We start from the raw sequence: 17,806 nt of genomic DNA, 5'->3' as shown, positions 1-17,806 counted from the left end.
TTTCTCATATATTGTTGCAACAGTGTCTTCTTTTTTAATATCTACCTCAGCTTGAGCATCAATCCACTTATTGTCCAGCCTACTTTCTTTCTCCTAAAGCCACAAAACACCTAACATTGCATTCACTGGTGGGATAGTTAGTGTAGTAGCCACAAAATAGTTTCTGATTGGACAGTGAAAACAGCAGCCGGCATGACAAAGTGTTTGAAGTCGTAAAATAATATATTATAGGGTCTTTCAGCTCAGTAGCCATCTTCAAAGAGATTCCACCAGCACTGATGCTATTAAAAACGTTTGTGCTTCTCACTGTCTTAATTCCCAAATTTGCTAATCTCAGTGTTAATGTGTGACGACAGTTTCAGCAACTCTTCTTTTTTAAGCAACATTAGCATTTTCTCATTGTTTAGCACATTGACTCAAGCTGTTGTTGATGTTTGTACCTCCCCCAGGATGAAAATGACAACCCACCCGAGTTCAGCAAACAGTCCTACATCATCAAAATCCCCGAGAACATTATCGCTGGTGAGTCATTTCATACGTTTGGGGTTACAGTTTAGTTGCTAGAATACATTTTTCTGGTCGGCGCAGCCAACACAGCACTTAAACACTCCAGACAAACACCATGTGTTGCACATACAGTCACCACTCACTCGAATTGCCTTACTATTAGGATATACAACAAATGGCTCTGCTGTCTTGGGGCTGTGTTTCCTTTTTTTTTTCTTTTTTAAAATGTTTTATTTTATTTCCATCCTCTGGCCTGCACTGTCTTATTTGTTTTGATTTTGCATAATGTTTTAAAATTCTCAGTCAGAATAGGATATTGACTATTCAAGGGAAATCACTGGATGCTATATTCATTCTCATGCATGCATTCAAAAGACTCTTTCATCCCAGACAATAGATTAGTTTCCAGTCGCTAGAGGGAAATGAGATATTTGACCGCCTTGTTCTCTGTCTCGAGTTCTGCCAGATCCTGGCCAGTTTTTATTCCTCGGGCCCGATTTTGAAGGAGCGCATAGCTGAGCTGCTTGGGCCGGGGCTCGAGGTTTAGGAGACTATGTCTAAAGTGTTTGGCCCTGAGCTGAAGGCCCGAGGCTTGGGATGCAAGGCTGCGCTCAGGGCTAACCCTGCGGCTCTGGCTAGCCTCTCATCCCCTCTGCCTGCCAGGGTATTGATCAAGTCTGTGCCAAGTATGGGCTGTGCCAAACAAGCTGATAATCCACTAATCCATAAACCCACTCACTGTCATGCCATCAGTCGAGTTGTGGATGGGGGCGGTGAAGACACTAGCTCTGTGTTTGCCATTTCAGTCTGTCTCTGCTGCTCGTCTATCCCTGCCTTCTTTCCCTTTTCCTAGACTTCACATGTTTTCTCCATGATACTGTCTCTCACTTCAGTGAGTTGTAACTTTCTTTATGTCTAACCCCCCCCTTCTGCAGGGGCTACTGTGCTGCTTGTGAATGCTACTGATTTGGACGCCTCGCGGGAGTTTGGCCAGGCCTCACTCATCTACTCCCTGGAGGGCTCCTCTCAGTTCCGTCTCAACTCACGCTCAGGTACATGTGTGTGCATGGTGTGTCTTTGTACCAGGGAAAACTGATTTTAGATTTGACTGTAAGATCATGCTGGAAGTGATGGCTTACTTAAATCTGTGTATGCACAACCTTTTTTTGGTTACTTTGCTTCTGTGCACTTTGTGACTGGCTTGCACCCCGTGTCCACAGCGATCCTCATCAAAAGAAAAAGAAATCTTTTTTTTTACTACTCTACAAACTTCTTAAAGTACCTTTAATAAGAACAAATAAAACAAAATGAATACATATAAAATATAATACTGTTTGCTAAAGTAAAGTGAGCTGTCTCTGCGGGGGTTTGCACTCTCTGAGTGTGTGCTGTTGTTGTTCTTGTTGTTTTCTTTTTCCTTTCTTGGCACTTTTGATCTGATACCATGTGTGTTTCAGGAGAGATTACTACCACAGCACTGCTTGACCGTGAACTGAAGTCAGAGTACATCCTGATAGTCAGAGCAGTGGATGGAGGCGTGGGCCCACAGCAGAAGACTGGGATTGCCACGGTAACAATTTTATATCACTCATCAACCAATAATTTGACATCAATAAATTCTGCTTCGTCAGCATAGACGCTCCATGGCATGTTTTTTTTCTGTAGTATAAAAGCTATGAGGTACTAGTAATCGGACTTGGCTCATCATATTGCATCAGTATAGTCAGTTAATGACAATAATTTCCCTCTCCTGCTGAATTTAGGTGAACATCACCATCCTGGACATCAACGACAATGCCCCCATGTGGCGAGACGAGCCATATAATGCCAACGTAGTTGAGATGAGTCCTATCAACACTGATGTCATCTCTGTGAGTGTCTCTAGCCCAACTTGTAACTTGATTCATTAGGTGGTCTTACTAATAGTAACATTGGCACACTGTAATAATAATACTAAAATTACATGTTTATTATCTCCACCAACGCGGTTATGTTTTCACTAGCATGTGTGTCATTCTGTCTGTAAACACAATTACATCAATTCTGATATTTTAGGGGTGTAGAGTGGGGTGTGACCTCTGACCTCTCCTTCACGGTGATTGAAGGAGAGTTATTATAGAGCTATTTAAAATAACACTAGGTTTTCAGACTAATTTGACTAATTTGACTTTTTTTTAATTAACATTACAGTAAGAAATTCTAACCATTTGAACACATGTACATGTTTTTGAATATTTTTTATATATTTTTTCAAAAACGTCCTGTACCATAGCAGCAAAAAAAACACTTGAAATTAGGTCGAGAATATTAAAAGGGGGCAAAAGCCTGAACTTTGCACATGTTGGGACTGCAATTACTTTGAAAGTCAGTACTGTGGTCCTGGAGTAGTTTCGTGTAGGACGGGTGGTGAATGAATTTAGAAGTAAGTTACTGAATTTTTTATATCTTTTGATTGGTGCACTGCTGTCATTTGATTCGTTTTTTTTTTTTTTCCTGTTTTGAATCAGTATTTTGCAGCTTAATTTGATTAATCTGATTTTGAAAACGCATGCCAAAGATGTGTTTTTAATTTAAAAAAAATACTCAGTGTCAGATACAGAGTGATCAAAGTGTGAAGATTGAATCATCCATTTTTTTCTGCTTTAACTGAAGAACAACATTTGAAATATAGATCTGCTTACATACTCGGCTATCGATGGACAAATGGCCGTCATGCATAGGTCATCACAAAGTAAACTCCTCTATTAGCCCAAACTCTCATTGTCCTGCCGGTGTCTTTGGCAATGTGTTGTTGTTAATTAAGCCCTGATTGTCCATTAATTAAAGAGGCGTCAGTGAGTGTAATTAAGGGAGTCCAATTGCTAATTAAAATGTAGCCCGCAGTCATACGCAAAGCAAATTATTCAGCTTCTACGCAGAGAAATAAGCAAGAACCCATCTTGCAGTGCAAAAAAAAGTGAAATGAAGAAACGGTGGAGAAAAAGAAATGGTAGATAAGCTTTGCACTGCTAAAATGTTGCCACTTTTTCCTAATCTCCTGTAGTTATTCATCAGTTGACTTCTTTCATGGTGCATCCAGCACTGCGCTGCATACTGTATGTGTCTCCATGTGCACAGTGGACAGACACAGTTGCTCCTCTGACCATTTTTCAATAAATCTGACCACCCAGGCTTACAGTCCTGTAATTGGCCCCAGTGTATCCCTGGCCCAGCCAGTGTTTCCATGGTGACAAGAGGCCACCTGCTGAGTCCTCCTGGAGGTGTCCAGTGAGCCGATGAATTTGGCCGCTGTGTCCAGTGCAAGGATCAGCCCACTCAAATCTCAGAGAACCCCACCATCAATGCTGCAGCCTCCACACACACACACACACACACACACACACACACACACACACACACACACACACACACACACACACACACACCGTAAGCCTCCTCGAAGATCGCCTTTCAAAACAATATTCCCTTTTCTGCCTCTCTGCAGTCAGACGAGGACCACAGTTCAATAGACAAGGCTAATATATTTGCTCTCCATCTTTTAATGTGCTCTGCTCGGGCCAGAATTGATCATTTCAACGGGCCCCGGTCAGGCACTTCTCCCTGTCTTATATCACCTGCCTTTGTCTGTGCAGTTGCTAATCAATGAGGCTCTGAGATGCCTGCCTACCATGTCCCCTTAATAATTAAATACCTGCAAAACCTTTGTTCCTCTAATGACCAATTAACCAGTTTCCAGCATTTTTAGTCAGCGCTTTGAATAATTGATCAGCTCTTTAAAAATCAGCCTGTGCTTTAGCTGGGCTCCCGGCTTCGTGCATTCATCACCCATCGCAACTCTGTGTCACAAAATGAGACATTACTATTTTTCTTTTAGCTGACTGATGTGTTCGGAAAGTTGAAAGGAATTGTACACGATGCTCAGCTGCTGTTATTCTTTTCCCTCCCTCTCTTGTTCCTCCTCCTTCCTCTTCCTCCTTTCTTTTTTCACCAGAAAAGTTCTGTTGCAGATCATCCCTTCATCTTTAAGTTGTTTTTGCAAAGTAAACCACTAATTTAGCTTTTTATATATCTCTATATGTGGGTGATATATGTGTGTATAGTAAACGGTTTTGAGGAAGCTGTCTGAAGAGCTCAGGCAAATGAAAGTAAAGGGTTTTCTTTACTGGTTTCTGTGTCCAGGTGTTGGCAGTGGACCCTGACAATGGGGAGAATGGGACAGTGATATACAGTATCAATCCAGAAAATCCTTTCTACACCATCAACAGCAGTACTGGGAAGATCCGCACCAGTGGGGTAACACTGGACAGGGAAAGCACAAACCCCAGGGACACGGTTCTTATGAGGACTATCGTCGTGTCAGCTGTCGACCGTGAGTAGTGTGTTGCAGTATGATGTTGGTTTGTGCTTGTAAAATGCTCCTATTAATTACAGGGGATCCAAAAGCAAGCTTAAATTGTAATGTATCATTATCACGTTATAGTTTTCAGTTCTCAGCGATGAGCCTCTTCCTCCAAGCCTCATTCCTAAAGTTTTATGTTGACCATGAAACTCTTTACGGTGGCTAATAAACTCCTTTGACCATGAGATATGGTGTGTGTGTATGTGTGTGTGTGTGTGTGTGTGTGTGTGTGCGTGCATATAAATATATCTTTATCTATCCCTTTGGCGCCCTCTTTAGGTGGTACACCTCCACTGCGTGCATCAGCAAGCACCACAGTATTTGTCAACCTGCTGGATCTCAATGACAATGACCCAACCTTCCTTAATCTGCCATCTGTGGCTGAAGTACCTGAGGGACTTCCCATTGGATCCTCATTTTTTAGGGTAAAATAAAAGACTGGTGCTTTGTAAAATGGTATTCCATTGCATTTGGGGTTTATTTTGTACATGTTAAAATGATGCAAGGAAAAAATTAATAGTGAAAATCATAATAGTCATGTTCAAAAAGGACTCAGGAGAAGCGTAAATTTGTTTAATCCCTATTGTTTTATTTAATACTATTTAGTGACTAATTTAGTCACTTTTTTTATTTTATGCTCTGTCCTATCATAAATCCTTCCTTACAATTTGTTACATGGATTTCATTTTATAACCCAGTAATGCACTAGGACGTGTAAAAATCTAAGAATTTCCCCTCTCGCCCTGCTGGTGGTCTTTATCCTTCAAGCTCAGGACCCTACCACTCTCTCTGGCTGAGGTTTTCATGCAGTCGGTTGTGGTCATATTCCTGATGTACTCATGGATGTTTGTTGTCTCATCCTGGACATCCTGGTTTTGACACTCACTAGTCCTCGGCCTCCTTCTGTTCGCTTAGCGTGCATAGGTGCTGGATTTGGGTTGAAACAATCCATGCATGGTGAGGAGGCTTCTTGTCTTGATGTCAGTAGCTTCTACCTCCTCCTTTGGCCAGCTTATTATCCCAGCAGGGTATCTGATCAGTGACAGGGCATAGGTGTTGATTGCCCAGATCCTCTACTTCTCATTCAGCTGACTCTTCAGGACTTGCCTTACTCTCTGCAGGTATTTGGGGGGTGCAGTTTTCCTAATGGCTTCTTTATGATTCCCATTTCCCTTTGTAATTTCCAGGTACTTGTAGCTTTTTTAGATGTCTACAATGTTGCCTTCTGGTAGTGCAATCCCCTCTGTTCGGACTAATTTCCCTCTTTTTGTTACCATCCGACTACTGGTAGTATTGGTAAATTATCTCTACAAATTGTGGAAGATTTTCAGATGAATCTTCCCTGATGAAGCATTGTGCAGACTGAATATATCAAAATCTAAAGTGCATAATATCATTAAAAGTCTCTAAAAATCTGTGCAGTCCATGATCTCCAGGCCCTCAGACAGGTCTGCATTTACAAGGTTCATTCACAAATGCAGGTTAAACTCTGTCGTGCAAAGAAGAAGCCGTATGTGAACATGATGCACAAACACTGCCATCTTCTCTGAGGCAAAACTTTAAAATGGACTGAGGGAAAATGGAAATCTGTTCTGTGGTCAAACTGACTGAAATTTGAAATTCCTTTTGTAAAACATGGATACTGACTCCTTTGGATTAAAGGGAACAGGGACCATCCAGCTTCTTATCAGTGCTCAGTTCAAAAGTCTGCATCTCTGATGGTATGGGGCTGTGTTAGTGCCTATTGGCTTGGCAGCTTGCACATCTGGAAAGGCCCCATCAATGACGACAGGTATATTCAGGTTTTAGAGCGACACATGCTCACATCCAGGAAGGCCTTCCATATTTCAGCAAGACAATACTAAACCGCAGTTAATGTCATACAACAGTACGGCTTCAGAGTAGAAGAGTGCGGACAAGATGAAAAATCGTGAAACATCATGAATCATAATGAATCATTTTGAATCATCACAAACCAAAAATAGGACAAAGAATACTCAGAAGTCTTGAGCAACAACAATCTTGCTGCTGTCATCAAATTCAAAATGAGCTTACACTTTTGATTTTTGATTTTTTTTGATTGAATCTTTATTTTGAACATGTTGAAAAAGTACAGCAGCATAGAATTAAAAGAGACAAATGAACAAAGCAAAACAAAAGGCAAACGAGCAAACACAACTACAAATAACTTTCATGTTCAAAAAGGAGCAGGAAGAAGCATAAGCTTATTTAATCCCACCCCTTTTCCACTATCTAGTAATCAATAGACTACAGAAATACCTCCTTGCAATTACATTATATGTCATGTGTAATTTTTTTTATTATTCTTTATATATATATATATATATATGTTTCTATCTATCCATACATACGTATATACACGTTTCTCAAAATGGTCAATTTTAACAATTTAAATATTTGTTGTGTTTCCTGCATTTTATTGTGATTAAATTTGGAATTATTAAATGTCAAAGTAATTTCATTCTTTTTTTATTTATATTTTCTGTCCCAACTTTTAAATGAGGATTATATTATCACCATATTTAGTGAAGATAGGCGATGACAGACAGAAACACAAAGTCCTAAAGGAATTTCTCACTTTTTTTAAAAGACTTGACTGCCAAATAACACTGCAACACTTAATAATACGTTTTAATCAGTTAAAATAAACACAATTTAACCACATTTTATTCACCATCTGCTATCTGTTACCCTGTGAGTAATCTTCTATGGGTTTTCTTTTCTCTGTATCGCTTCCTCTCTTTCTTCTGTAGATCCAGGTTGAGGACCCTGACGAAGATAAGAATGGTTTGATTACACTAGCATTACAGATGGGAATGCCTCGCCTCGATTTCTACCTGAACATCTCCACTGGCGTCCTCACCTCATCAGCAGTCCTGGATCGTGAGCGGATCCAACAGTACCAATTGAGGATAATTGCATATGATGCAGGACGGTTCCCTCGTACCTCTACGTCAACCCTCACTGTCATAGGTGAGAGATTCAGATTTAATTTACCTTTGCTTTCTCTGAAATTACCCTAATGTGAAAGTTGAAAACCAAAATAATGAAATAATAAAGAGTTGCTTCATTACGGCAAATAGCCCACCTCTGATTTCTCAAACATCTGCTGAATAAAATGCTGCCACCTGCTGGTGGGATTTGTAAAACCCCAAATGGGGACTGGGCTGATTGCTCTGGATGTGACTGAAGAAGATTGGAAAATCTGCTGCCATTAGCCAGAGAACAGGACACCTGAGCAAGAAAGGCAAAAAGGAAAAAAAATGTACTACTCACTGCACCACCCTGCTGCCTTTATTTGTCCTCATGTGCATCTATCCGTGTGTCCTCGTGTCTTTCTGTGTGTGGCGTGCGTCAGTTCTGGATGTAAACGATGAGACGCCCACCTTCAACCCTCGCGTGTACAATGTTTCCCTGAAGGAGAGTGTCCCTAGAGACCACACTGTAGCCCGCCTCAGCTGCTTTGACAACGACGCGGGTCTCAACGCTGAACTTAGCTACTTCATCACAGGTCAGAGGTCACGGTGGGAGGTGTTTTTCTGTGTTCTTGAGTTAAAGTTTTTAAAGCCACGGGAGATTTTGTGTGCCACCCGTACCTTCCTTCAATCCATCCATGCATGTGAGAGTTTGTGTATGTACTGAGCTCCTTTGCATGTGCCTTTTACTACATACAGATATTAATGCGCTTAATTTCTAAAACTGTGACTTCTTTTCATTTTTAGATGGTAATCAGGATGGTAAATTCAGCGTGGGTTTCAGAGACGGCATTGTTCGGACAGTGGTCGGTCTAGACAGAGAGACGCAAGCAGCGTACACTCTGATCATAGAAGCTATAGGTGTGTCATAAAACTTGATCTTTTGTCTTTGTCATTTTTACATACTGTGTGTTTATATATATATTTAAATAATGTGGTTTATCTTCAAAGCTGCTCTTGTTTCTTTGTGCATGCATGATAATGGTGTAAGGAAAAAAAACTGCCTGCACATCTGCAGTGATTTCAGACCATTGCTCAACTGCCTTTGTTCCTGTGTGGAAAAAAAAGAACAAAAACTCGGAGGTTTTCCTGTTTTGGAAAGCATTGAGTGGGGGTAGCTTATCTGCTGAAGAGGCCAGAGACGCCAGCGCTGGGAGAAGAAGCAGAGATAATGTAAAACTGTGCACATTGTCCTCATTCAGCTGAAAATGACCCAGTTTTTAATGAGTCAAGTATATTATATAAAAAATCTCTTTTAGGAGGATTAATAGATTATTTAGTCTGTGTCAGTGAGTGTGTCTGTTTCTGTTATCAATGTCTAAAATTGATGTTAACCTTGAAACTGATGCAAACGTGTTTGTTTTTGCACATAGACAACGGTCCGGCTGGCAGCCGAAGGACAGGCACGGCTACCGTGTTCGTCGAGGTGCAGGACGTTAATGACAACAGACCCATCTTCCTCCAAAACAGTTACGAGACCAGCATACTGGAAAGTGTTCCCCGAGGAACAAGCATCCTTCAGGTGAAAAATACACACGCCCACACACAAACACACGCTCATATATACTGCAAAACACATCCTGACAGAAATGGCACTGTTAGCGAATTTAAAACTCAAATTTATTTCCTTAAAACACACTGAGTGAGTTACAGTGATCTCTTTTTGGCTTGAGTTACATTTGTCTTCTTGTCCATACAGGGAGTCCCCCCATAATCTGAGACTAGCGTGACTGTGTTTGTCTTAAGGTGTGTGAATTTCCAGATGGATGGGTTTCGGTGCATCAGAGCAACAAGAGGTGTGATGTTGGGTAGCGATGCTTGAATTTGAGTGAAAATATAGAAACAGACTAAAGTGATATTCTGTCATCTGAGGCTTAATTTTCGCCTCCAAGTCGTTTTGCTGGTGTCTTGTGTTAAAATTTTCTGTATTGATTTCTTTTGCTCACTGTAAAGTCACTTGTGACTATAGCACAGAGCTGTGATGAAAAAGATCACCTGTGATCCAAACTTCAACCTGGGATCAGTAACAAAAATATGCTTTTTGATTATCTACATTTTAAATACTTTTCCTGCGTTTCCTCCACCTAGCATTCAAAGAAGGTTAGAGAAATACTATAAATGCACTCTTCACTCTCTCCTGGTATTAGTGATGTTTGCTGCACAGTCAATCGTCCTTCAGGTGCTCTTCAAGTCAGATTTCGGTAACATAGTCGAATAGACAAGGCACAGTGAGGTGGGGTTCTCCGCTGGCCTCTGGCTGTGTTGTCTGTTGAGTTGGAGGCAGGGGAGCGCGTGTGCTCTCGCGCTCCTGCGGCCTGCGATGAGGCGGCCGTCTGAAGGAGAGATTGTACGAACGCCGATACGAGCCCAGCCTCTTCCACACCTTCAGCTGGGGCTCGCTGGACGTCCTCCTTCTACGAGTCGAACTCTCCCCTGGCCCGCAGCTCGCTTCGGAGTCCCCGTCCTGTTCAGAGGGCCGGCACACTGCCAGGAAGGCTGCAAATCCTGCCAGCAGCAGCGACAGCCCCAGCACCACCATGATGGTGAATTCTGGGTCGTGGATGTGTGAAGAATAAGATGGGGGCTGTCGAATGGTGACAGAGGTGGCAGTGGTGGTGAGGGTGGACAGAGTGATGTTTTCTGTGTTAGAAGTAAAGGTGACGTTGGAGCCCGGATCAGTGGTGTTCATATTGTCTCGGTTCTGGAAGGAGAAAGCTATATTAGTCAGGATGTTTCAGAGATTGTGTGAGTGTTGGTTTTAGTCTATTTGGCTAATTTCAGTGTATGCATGTGTGTGGGTGTGTGTGTGTGTGTGTGTGTGTATGGGTGTCTGTGTGTGTGGTCAGCCTCCATCAAAGTGCCATAACAGCTCTCTTGACGTGCTTGCATCTCCAGCCAAGCCTAACTTTGCTGACTAGGTTTATTTTAGGCCTATTCTCATGTTTTTGCTTAATTAGGCTCATACACTCAAGAGCTCATTATACACAATGACACACATGCACAAATATGCATAGAAACGCCTGCACGCACAGCCAGATGCAGGGACTGTTTGGCATTTGCGGCAATTATGTAGCTATTAAATCAAGGACTACAAAACAGTCAATGCTTGACAGGCTTTCCTCAATGTAAAACAAATTGGGTTTATTAAATTGCCCTCTTGTAAAATGCAAGGAACCCACCTCTTCTACCCCAGTCTCCAATTACCCACCCCCATCCCTCCCTCCCATCTTCAGCATAGTAACATTTGTAAATGTCATCGTCCTTAATTCAGTGGAGACAAAGCATGGCTTATCGGTTTAAGGGAAACACATTGGGACGTGAAATTATTTTTAAGACCAAATGCCAGGAAAGCTGTGAAAAGGCCAGTGGAGCAGGATGGCTCGTTAGAGAGTCAGTTCATTAGTCAGCGCCTCCAAGCACATACGCCGCACTCGCATGCATGCACACACACAAACACACAGCTATTCAAACACAAACTTTCTTTCTCACCCACACATATTGTAGCTTGCACATATTCGTGATTAGACGCGCTGTTCTTAAGCTCGGCAGCCTGGCTCTAAGGTGCTCTCCCTCTGTTTCTCCCCACATTGTTGCTCCTCCAGATCTGACTACTCAGCTAGTTTTGAAACCAACAAAACTTTTTTCTAGCACGCTTTGTTTGTCAGATTCACATTTGCAAATTTAACTGACTGTGCACGCAATTTCACTAATAATTAATTTCTAGTAGAAACAAAATGAATTCTAGCAATATAACATCTCCAGTGATTTCAATAATTTACTGTTGTGGTATATTCTTAGCAATTAATATTGACGCTGAAATCCCTTGAAAATATATACTCACGCTGACACTTTGGAGACTTTAAAGCAGAACTTTGCTTCGTTCCAGTAGTTGAGGTCAGATCTGTTTTGTAGATCCACACTTTGTAACTGCACGCTCTTGTTTTTCCCCCCTCAAACTACGGCTTTTCCCAGAAACAGAGGGGGAAACGCTGGGGAGGAAGAGGGGAACGGGGTTGAAAAGGGGGTAAAGTCTCAGGAACAGCATCACAGAAGTAATACGTCTCAGCTGCTTTAATGACACAGAGCCAAAGACAATAAAATATTTTGTCAGTCACACAGAGTCTTAGATTTAAAAAAAAGCTGTGCGTCTACACCACACGGTTGCACTTCCAACATCTGGCTCCGCAATGTAGTCTTGCACTTTCATGCACCCCCTTTTATGGACCAAGTGGTGCATTCCACTGTGTAGTGCCCTATTCATCACTCACCAATCTGACCCCCAGCCACTTTTTTTCCTCCCGTCTCCCCCTCCCCTCACCTCCTCTTTCTCCTCTCCTCTCTACATCTCTTTATAAAACTAATGAGACTGAAGTTGGGCCCCTCTTCACGGAGGGAGTGAGAGCGCGCAAAGGAGGACACACAGGGCAAGACAGAGACCGCGAGAGTGTGGGTCTCACTATATGCGTGCACCTGACTGCACATGTAAATGTGCTTGAATGAGCGTTTCTTCTGTGTGCAGTTAAGTCTGCACTTTGTAGGTACCTCCACAGATTTTGACACATTCACAGAGAAGCGAGGTGTGACATAAAGTCGGCCTCATCCAGTGCCGGCGACAATGCTGGATTCAGAAAGTCAGTCGTATGACATGGCCCATTCACCAGCATCCCAATAGGTTTCACTGTTTATCTGTGTACGCTGTGGAGTCGTGCTGTCTGTGCTGAGATTGGCTTTTTTTGGGTGTTTCTGGCCATCTGCCTGTAACACAGAGAGAGAGAGTTTATTGCTGCCAAGCTGCGAAGAGGTTGTTGTGGCAACAAGACACTGGGCACCCGGCAATGTGTGGTGCATGGGATAGTATACAGATTTCTCCCTCTGCCTTGACAATTATTAAAAATGCATATGAAATGTTCCGTCTGTCATCGGAGAAAGAGACTAGAAAAACTGAGATGCTCAAACCTTGTGGTAACCAAATCCAACTGTTTAAGTCTGTCATGATTTTAGTTTTGAGCAATGATAGCTCTCACATAAAGTTGCAATAATTGCCATTAGACTATCACTTTTTTTAAAGCGTGCCTTTGCCAATTTTAAAGCAAAAACAACTGCAGAGCTGTTTCCTTTCCCGGAGCTGGTTTGCTTTTCCATGTTATTTAGCATTTGATTAAGTTCCGTGATCCTGTGCAGATGTTTTAAGACAATGCAGATGTCTTTATTTGTTTTTTCATTTTTGGTCTGTAAAGGTTCAAGCTACAGATGCAGACCAGGGAGAGAATGGGAGAGTCCTGTACAGGATCCTCACTGGTAAGTGTCGCAGTCCTTTAGAAAACCTTTGCACGTGGTCATCCTGTTCGCTGATTGAATGTCTACAAGTTTAAACACAGTCTCAAAATATGTGATGGCAGCTTTGTGAAGATACGTTCTTTAGAAAATTGTCAACATAGTAAAATTCTCAAGATTCACTGATTTGATCATTCCTCTTGGTTCCTGTGCTTTAGCTTTACTCAGTGTGTATGAGTCAGGTCTTGCCAAAGAGTCAGAGTACTTGTGATGACGGGCTCTTTAAACAAGTTGAATTTGCCATGTCAGCAAATGAAATGACCCACTCAGTGGACTTCAGTAAACCTAGGTTAAATGTGCAATTTTGTTCAGGTCTCTTGGCTTCATCTCACCTTCCCTTCCTTTCACTGTCTCTCTGTCTGTGCGCTCGTGTTTGTGATGCATGCAGGGAACAGCAACAATCTGTTCAGTATAGAGAGAGACACCGGACTGGTGACAAGAGGCCTCAGGGCTCTGGACAGAGAAACCAGCAGCTCCCATATGTTGGAAGTGGAGGCGTACAACAGTGATGAGGGCAGCATGAGGAGCTCTGTGAGGGTGAGAAGCAGAGAAACCACATCCGATGAAAAATATATTATATGTGCATTATAATCAGTTTGTTTGGAGGTGAAATTATTGTCTTTTATGTGGCTGTTCGATATATTTATTTAGGAAATGTGAACCGTCTCCTCCTCAGGTGATCATATACGTAGACGATGCCAATGATGAGGTGCCGGTGTTTACCCAGCAACAGTACAACCGTCTGGGCCTGAGAGAGACCGCTGGCATCGGCACCTCTGTGATTGTGGTGCGTGCCACTGACCGTGATACTGGTAAGTTCGGTTTCAAATATGGCAAGAAAAGGGAATGTTTGATTCCAGATCTTTTTAATAACCATTCAGCATCAGGTTTTCTTCATCTAACACCAAATGGAAATACATATTTAGCTGTGCTATTTAGCATAGCTTGTGCCTTTGATCATCAGCTTGCAGATCAATAAACCTAACACTAGTGGGTGCCTCCACAAAGAGAACAAACCAACCTCTTCTTTATTTTTTTTCCCCTCTGGTTTTGTAACTATGGTGCGCACGAAACATCGCAATTGGCATTTAAATCACTACTTCTGCTCCATGGCACAAACTTCCTCTTATTCACTTCCCGTTGGGTAAAGTGTTGCTTAGGCAGCTTCTGACGCATCTTGTGCCGTGACATACATTTTCCAAAACATTAGATCAGGATCAGGCCTGAAACCGAAATAAACATCATATAGCCAAAAGAGCAGCGTTGACAACTGTGATTAATAAAAAACAGACTTGAGGAAAAAGGTTGCGTTTTGTAACTATAGCTTCATCGAAACAATGTTACAAACTTTTAAAGTTGTTATTCTTAGTAACAGTAGGTGGGGGGAAAAACACCTTTTTATTATAAGTTGTTTTTCTTTGAAATGACACCTTTTTCCTCTCTTGCTGTTCAGGTGATGGTGGAGCCGTCGCCTACGCCCTCGTATCCGGCTCAGACCGCAAGTTTGAGGTGGACGTAAGCACCGGCCTGGTTACCACTGTGGACTACCTGGACTACGAGACCAAGACCTCCTACCTCATGAACGTCTCAGCCACCGACCAAGCTCCGCCGTTCCACCGCGGCTTCTGCACCGTTTACGTCACGTTACTTAATGAGCTGGATGAGGCCGTGGCCTTCTTCTCCGCTGGTTACGAGGCTTCGCTTCGTGAGAACATCGCCACAGGCACAGAGGTGGTCCAGGTGCAGGCGCAGTCTGCCGACAACTTGAACCAGCTGAAGTACCGTTTCGACCCCGACACGTCGCCCGCAGCTCTAGCCCTCTTCAAGATAGACAGCGTCACGGTGAGGTGGAAGAAAGGTCACTGATGATTTGATCACAGTGTGCATGCCTTGTTTTCATGTGTGCTTCATCCATTAACCGCAATGCGACTCAGTAACACCTCGTCCCCGGTGATTTAGGCTAACACTCGTGTTGCTGTATGACTGTAAGCTGATCAAAGTGCTTTAGGTGCTTTGAAGTCATTTGATTCCTTTGATAGATGAGAAATGGGGATTCCTTTGTTGATTTGTGTGATACTTGTTAATTTTCTTCTGTTTTCGTCGCTGTCACACTGGGACTTACATCTTGTATGGACTCTATGATGGTTACCGTATCTGCTGATGCGTGTCTGTGTGTTGTTTCAGGGCCGCATCACAGTGACAGGCCTGCTGGACAGAGAAAAGGGTGATATGTACACGCTGACTGTTGTCGCTGATGATGGAGGACCCAAAAAGGACTCCACTGTGGTACGCCCCTTTGTTGTGAATGGTGTTGTTTCGGGCCTACCCCTCCTATTATTGTGCCTTGTGGATTTATTACTTCATGTGTTTGTGTCTATTCTGGCGCAGAAAGCTAATGGCCTTCCTCTTTTATTAATTGCATCCCTCTCTGGAACTGCAGAAGGTAAGACGTTCTTTTTATGGGGAATGTTAAGTACAACAGTAAATGCGTTTGCTGTGTAACGTGATCATTATGTTTTGTTTGCCCGGGTTTATTTAATGTTCAAGGTAAGTATTACTTTGCAAATGTGGAATTTAACCTCCATTCGATCGTACCTCTGTACAGGTGTCCATCACCATTCTGGATGAGAATGACAACAGTCCAGAGTTTGACATCACATCTGATATTTCACGCGCCATCCCGGAAAACACACCCAAGGGTACAAAGGTGGCAGTAGTTCTGGGAAGGGACAGAGATGCTGGTTTAAATGGACTGGTGAGGGTTTTTTTTAAAACAGCAGAAAATAATGAAAGATCTTCTGTGTGTGGCGCTTAATATCATATCTTTTACTTTACGTTTTACTGCACTTAACAGCTGACAAAGAGCAAAAAAGACGTTGCTTCCCAAATATGGTGCTTTATTTTTTCACTTCTTAGTTCCTAACACATCCTGAATCAAGCAAGCGTGCTTTCCCGGCATCTCAAAAGTGAATGTGACATTTATAACTTGTGTTTCCCTTATTTTAGGTTGTGTATCTCTTAATCTGGCACTAGTACTACAAATATTTACTTCCTCAGATTGCAATACAAGAAGTCAAATTAAACTTATTTCAGTTTCACATCGGCTCTCTTAGATTTTGGCATCTCGATGGCCAACTTAAGCTGCCAGTATCACATTTTCCTTTTTTGCTACTTCCTACTGCGCAGGTTGTGGACTCTCACTTCTTATTTCTTAATTTACTTTCTTAATGTGAAAGAAAAGCTATTAAAAATACCCACACTCTCATTTTTGGTTGCAGTAAGTAGAAGTAATCATCTGACTTACAGTCAGTGACTGTCTGCCCCCATTTTTCTTTCACTCATTCTGACTTGTTGCTCTTTGCCAGGTCAATTTCACTCTGGTGGCAGGCAACATGGAAGATGTGTTCATGATCAAGACTGTGAACAACACTTACGGAGAGGTTTATGTCAATGCTCCTCTGGACAGGGAGTCTGTAGACCGCTATCTACTGAAGGTCAGATTACTATAGTTACTATAGGACAGTTTTACCAGACACCTGTGTCTCTTTCACATTCATGCTCTAAACTTACACCTCATCCCTGATTCAGCACAACAATGAACTAATTACTTGTCATACTTTTAACCAGGAACTCCAAACACATTTTACATGTTGGGCCACACACATAACCCCCATTTCTGTCACTGTTTAGGAAGTTTAATTAGATATTAAAATCATTGAAATGTCTCTGTATATGAAAAAGAAGTGCAATTCAACATTGAGTCTTGGTCAGTATGACGCATTGAGGTTAAATTCTAAGAAGCGTGTAAAATTACAGAGGAAGTTCTGGTAGCTTAGACTCAGACAGTCCAGTAATTATAAAACATGAAGTTCTTATTAATTCGAAGAAAAATCTCTGTGGTAGATTATGAAAAAACATCTTTAATTTTTTAACCATTAAAGAGTTAATTAATTACACTTGTTAGGATGAATGGCAATGGGGGAGGTCTTTCTTTAGTACAAAAAGTTCAGAAAATACAGTTTCAAGTCCGAGATCTTACTTCACATTTTCCAAAGCCATTCAATGGCCAGATTGGAGTGTTTGCTGGGCCGATTCTGGCCCCCAGGCCTTATGTTTGATGCTTTTAATTGAAAACCAAATAGACATTTTTTGAGACTGTTGTTCTGTAGAGACAAAAGGCACAAGTGTTTTTCATTTACTCGTCATGTTTTAATATTATTGATGTTAATGAAAACAGATTTTAATAAAGTATTCAAAGTGCATGCGTTTCGTTTATTTATCCTCTGTGGGGTTTAATGCCAGGTATCAAAATGCATGCTGAGGCTTGTGTTCTAATGCACATCAGTTCACATGTATTGTTTTAGGTCCGTGCCACTGACAATGGCTCACCTCCCAGACACACGGACCACTCTCTCACCATCAACATACTGGACGTTAATGATAATGCGCCAGTTGTTGAGAGCCAGAGGGGCTACAACGTCAGCGTGAATGAGGTAGGGATGCACTCGACACACGATCTAAGCTAAGCAAGCCAGTGATGTCAGTGTATACAGAAATAGTATTCAGCTGG

At 42.1% G+C, this 17,806-nt stretch overlaps 2 protein-coding genes across 4 annotated transcripts in view; one reads left to right on the top strand and one right to left on the bottom strand.

Moving 5' to 3' along the window:
• cdh23 (cadherin-related 23) overlaps nucleotides 1-17,806 on the top strand; it is a 195,409-nt gene that overhangs the window by 144,771 nt on the left and 32,832 nt on the right. For 2 of the 3 annotated variants that reach the window (XM_026191131.1, XM_026191130.1), the window contains exons 18-36: nucleotides 450-522; nucleotides 1,443-1,559; nucleotides 1,965-2,077; nucleotides 2,271-2,378; nucleotides 4,687-4,876; nucleotides 5,186-5,331; nucleotides 7,681-7,900; nucleotides 8,286-8,438; nucleotides 8,650-8,763; nucleotides 9,276-9,424; nucleotides 13,140-13,200; nucleotides 13,625-13,773; nucleotides 13,913-14,048; nucleotides 14,690-15,078; nucleotides 15,421-15,522; nucleotides 15,677-15,679; nucleotides 15,842-15,991; nucleotides 16,602-16,730; nucleotides 17,601-17,729. In XM_026191131.1, coding sequence (XP_026046916.1) covers nucleotides 450-522; nucleotides 1,443-1,559; nucleotides 1,965-2,077; nucleotides 2,271-2,378; nucleotides 4,687-4,876; nucleotides 5,186-5,331; nucleotides 7,681-7,900; nucleotides 8,286-8,438; nucleotides 8,650-8,763; nucleotides 9,276-9,424; nucleotides 13,140-13,200; nucleotides 13,625-13,773; nucleotides 13,913-14,048; nucleotides 14,690-15,078; nucleotides 15,421-15,522; nucleotides 15,677-15,679; nucleotides 15,842-15,991; nucleotides 16,602-16,730; nucleotides 17,601-17,729 — 2,631 coding nt within the window. Of the gene's footprint in view, nucleotides 1-449; nucleotides 523-1,442; nucleotides 1,560-1,964; nucleotides 2,078-2,270; nucleotides 2,379-4,686; nucleotides 4,877-5,185; nucleotides 5,332-7,680; nucleotides 7,901-8,285; nucleotides 8,439-8,649; nucleotides 8,764-9,275; nucleotides 9,425-13,139; nucleotides 13,201-13,624; nucleotides 13,774-13,912; nucleotides 14,049-14,689; nucleotides 15,079-15,420; nucleotides 15,523-15,624; nucleotides 15,680-15,841; nucleotides 15,992-16,601; nucleotides 16,731-17,600; nucleotides 17,730-17,806 lie in introns of those variants that run through there. The other variant, XM_026191134.1, reaches the window with a different exon arrangement.
• Nucleotides 9,504-11,883, bottom strand: LOC113035518 (uncharacterized protein C10orf105). The gene is made up of 2 exons (XM_026191137.1): nucleotides 11,744-11,883; nucleotides 9,504-10,603 (listed from the first exon to the last, which is right to left on the bottom strand). The coding sequence occupies exon 2, from the start codon at nucleotides 10,589-10,591 to the stop codon at nucleotides 10,094-10,096; it is 498 nt and encodes a 165-aa protein (XP_026046922.1). The 5' UTR covers nucleotides 10,592-10,603; nucleotides 11,744-11,883; the 3' UTR covers nucleotides 9,504-10,093.

The sequence above is a fragment of the Astatotilapia calliptera genome, chromosome 13, assembly GCF_900246225.1.
Source record: "Astatotilapia calliptera chromosome 13, fAstCal1.2, whole genome shotgun sequence".
Taxonomy (NCBI): Eukaryota; Metazoa; Chordata; class Actinopteri; order Cichliformes; family Cichlidae; genus Astatotilapia; species Astatotilapia calliptera.
Note: the sequence above shows the minus strand (reverse complement) of the source record. Positions and strands in the feature narration are given on the sequence as shown.

What these genes read in the sequence shown, in the direction of transcription:
- LOC113035518 (XM_026191137.1), bottom strand. Translation starts at nt 10,591, where the DNA reads ATGAACACCACTGATCCGGGCTCCAACGTCACCTTTACTTCTAACACA.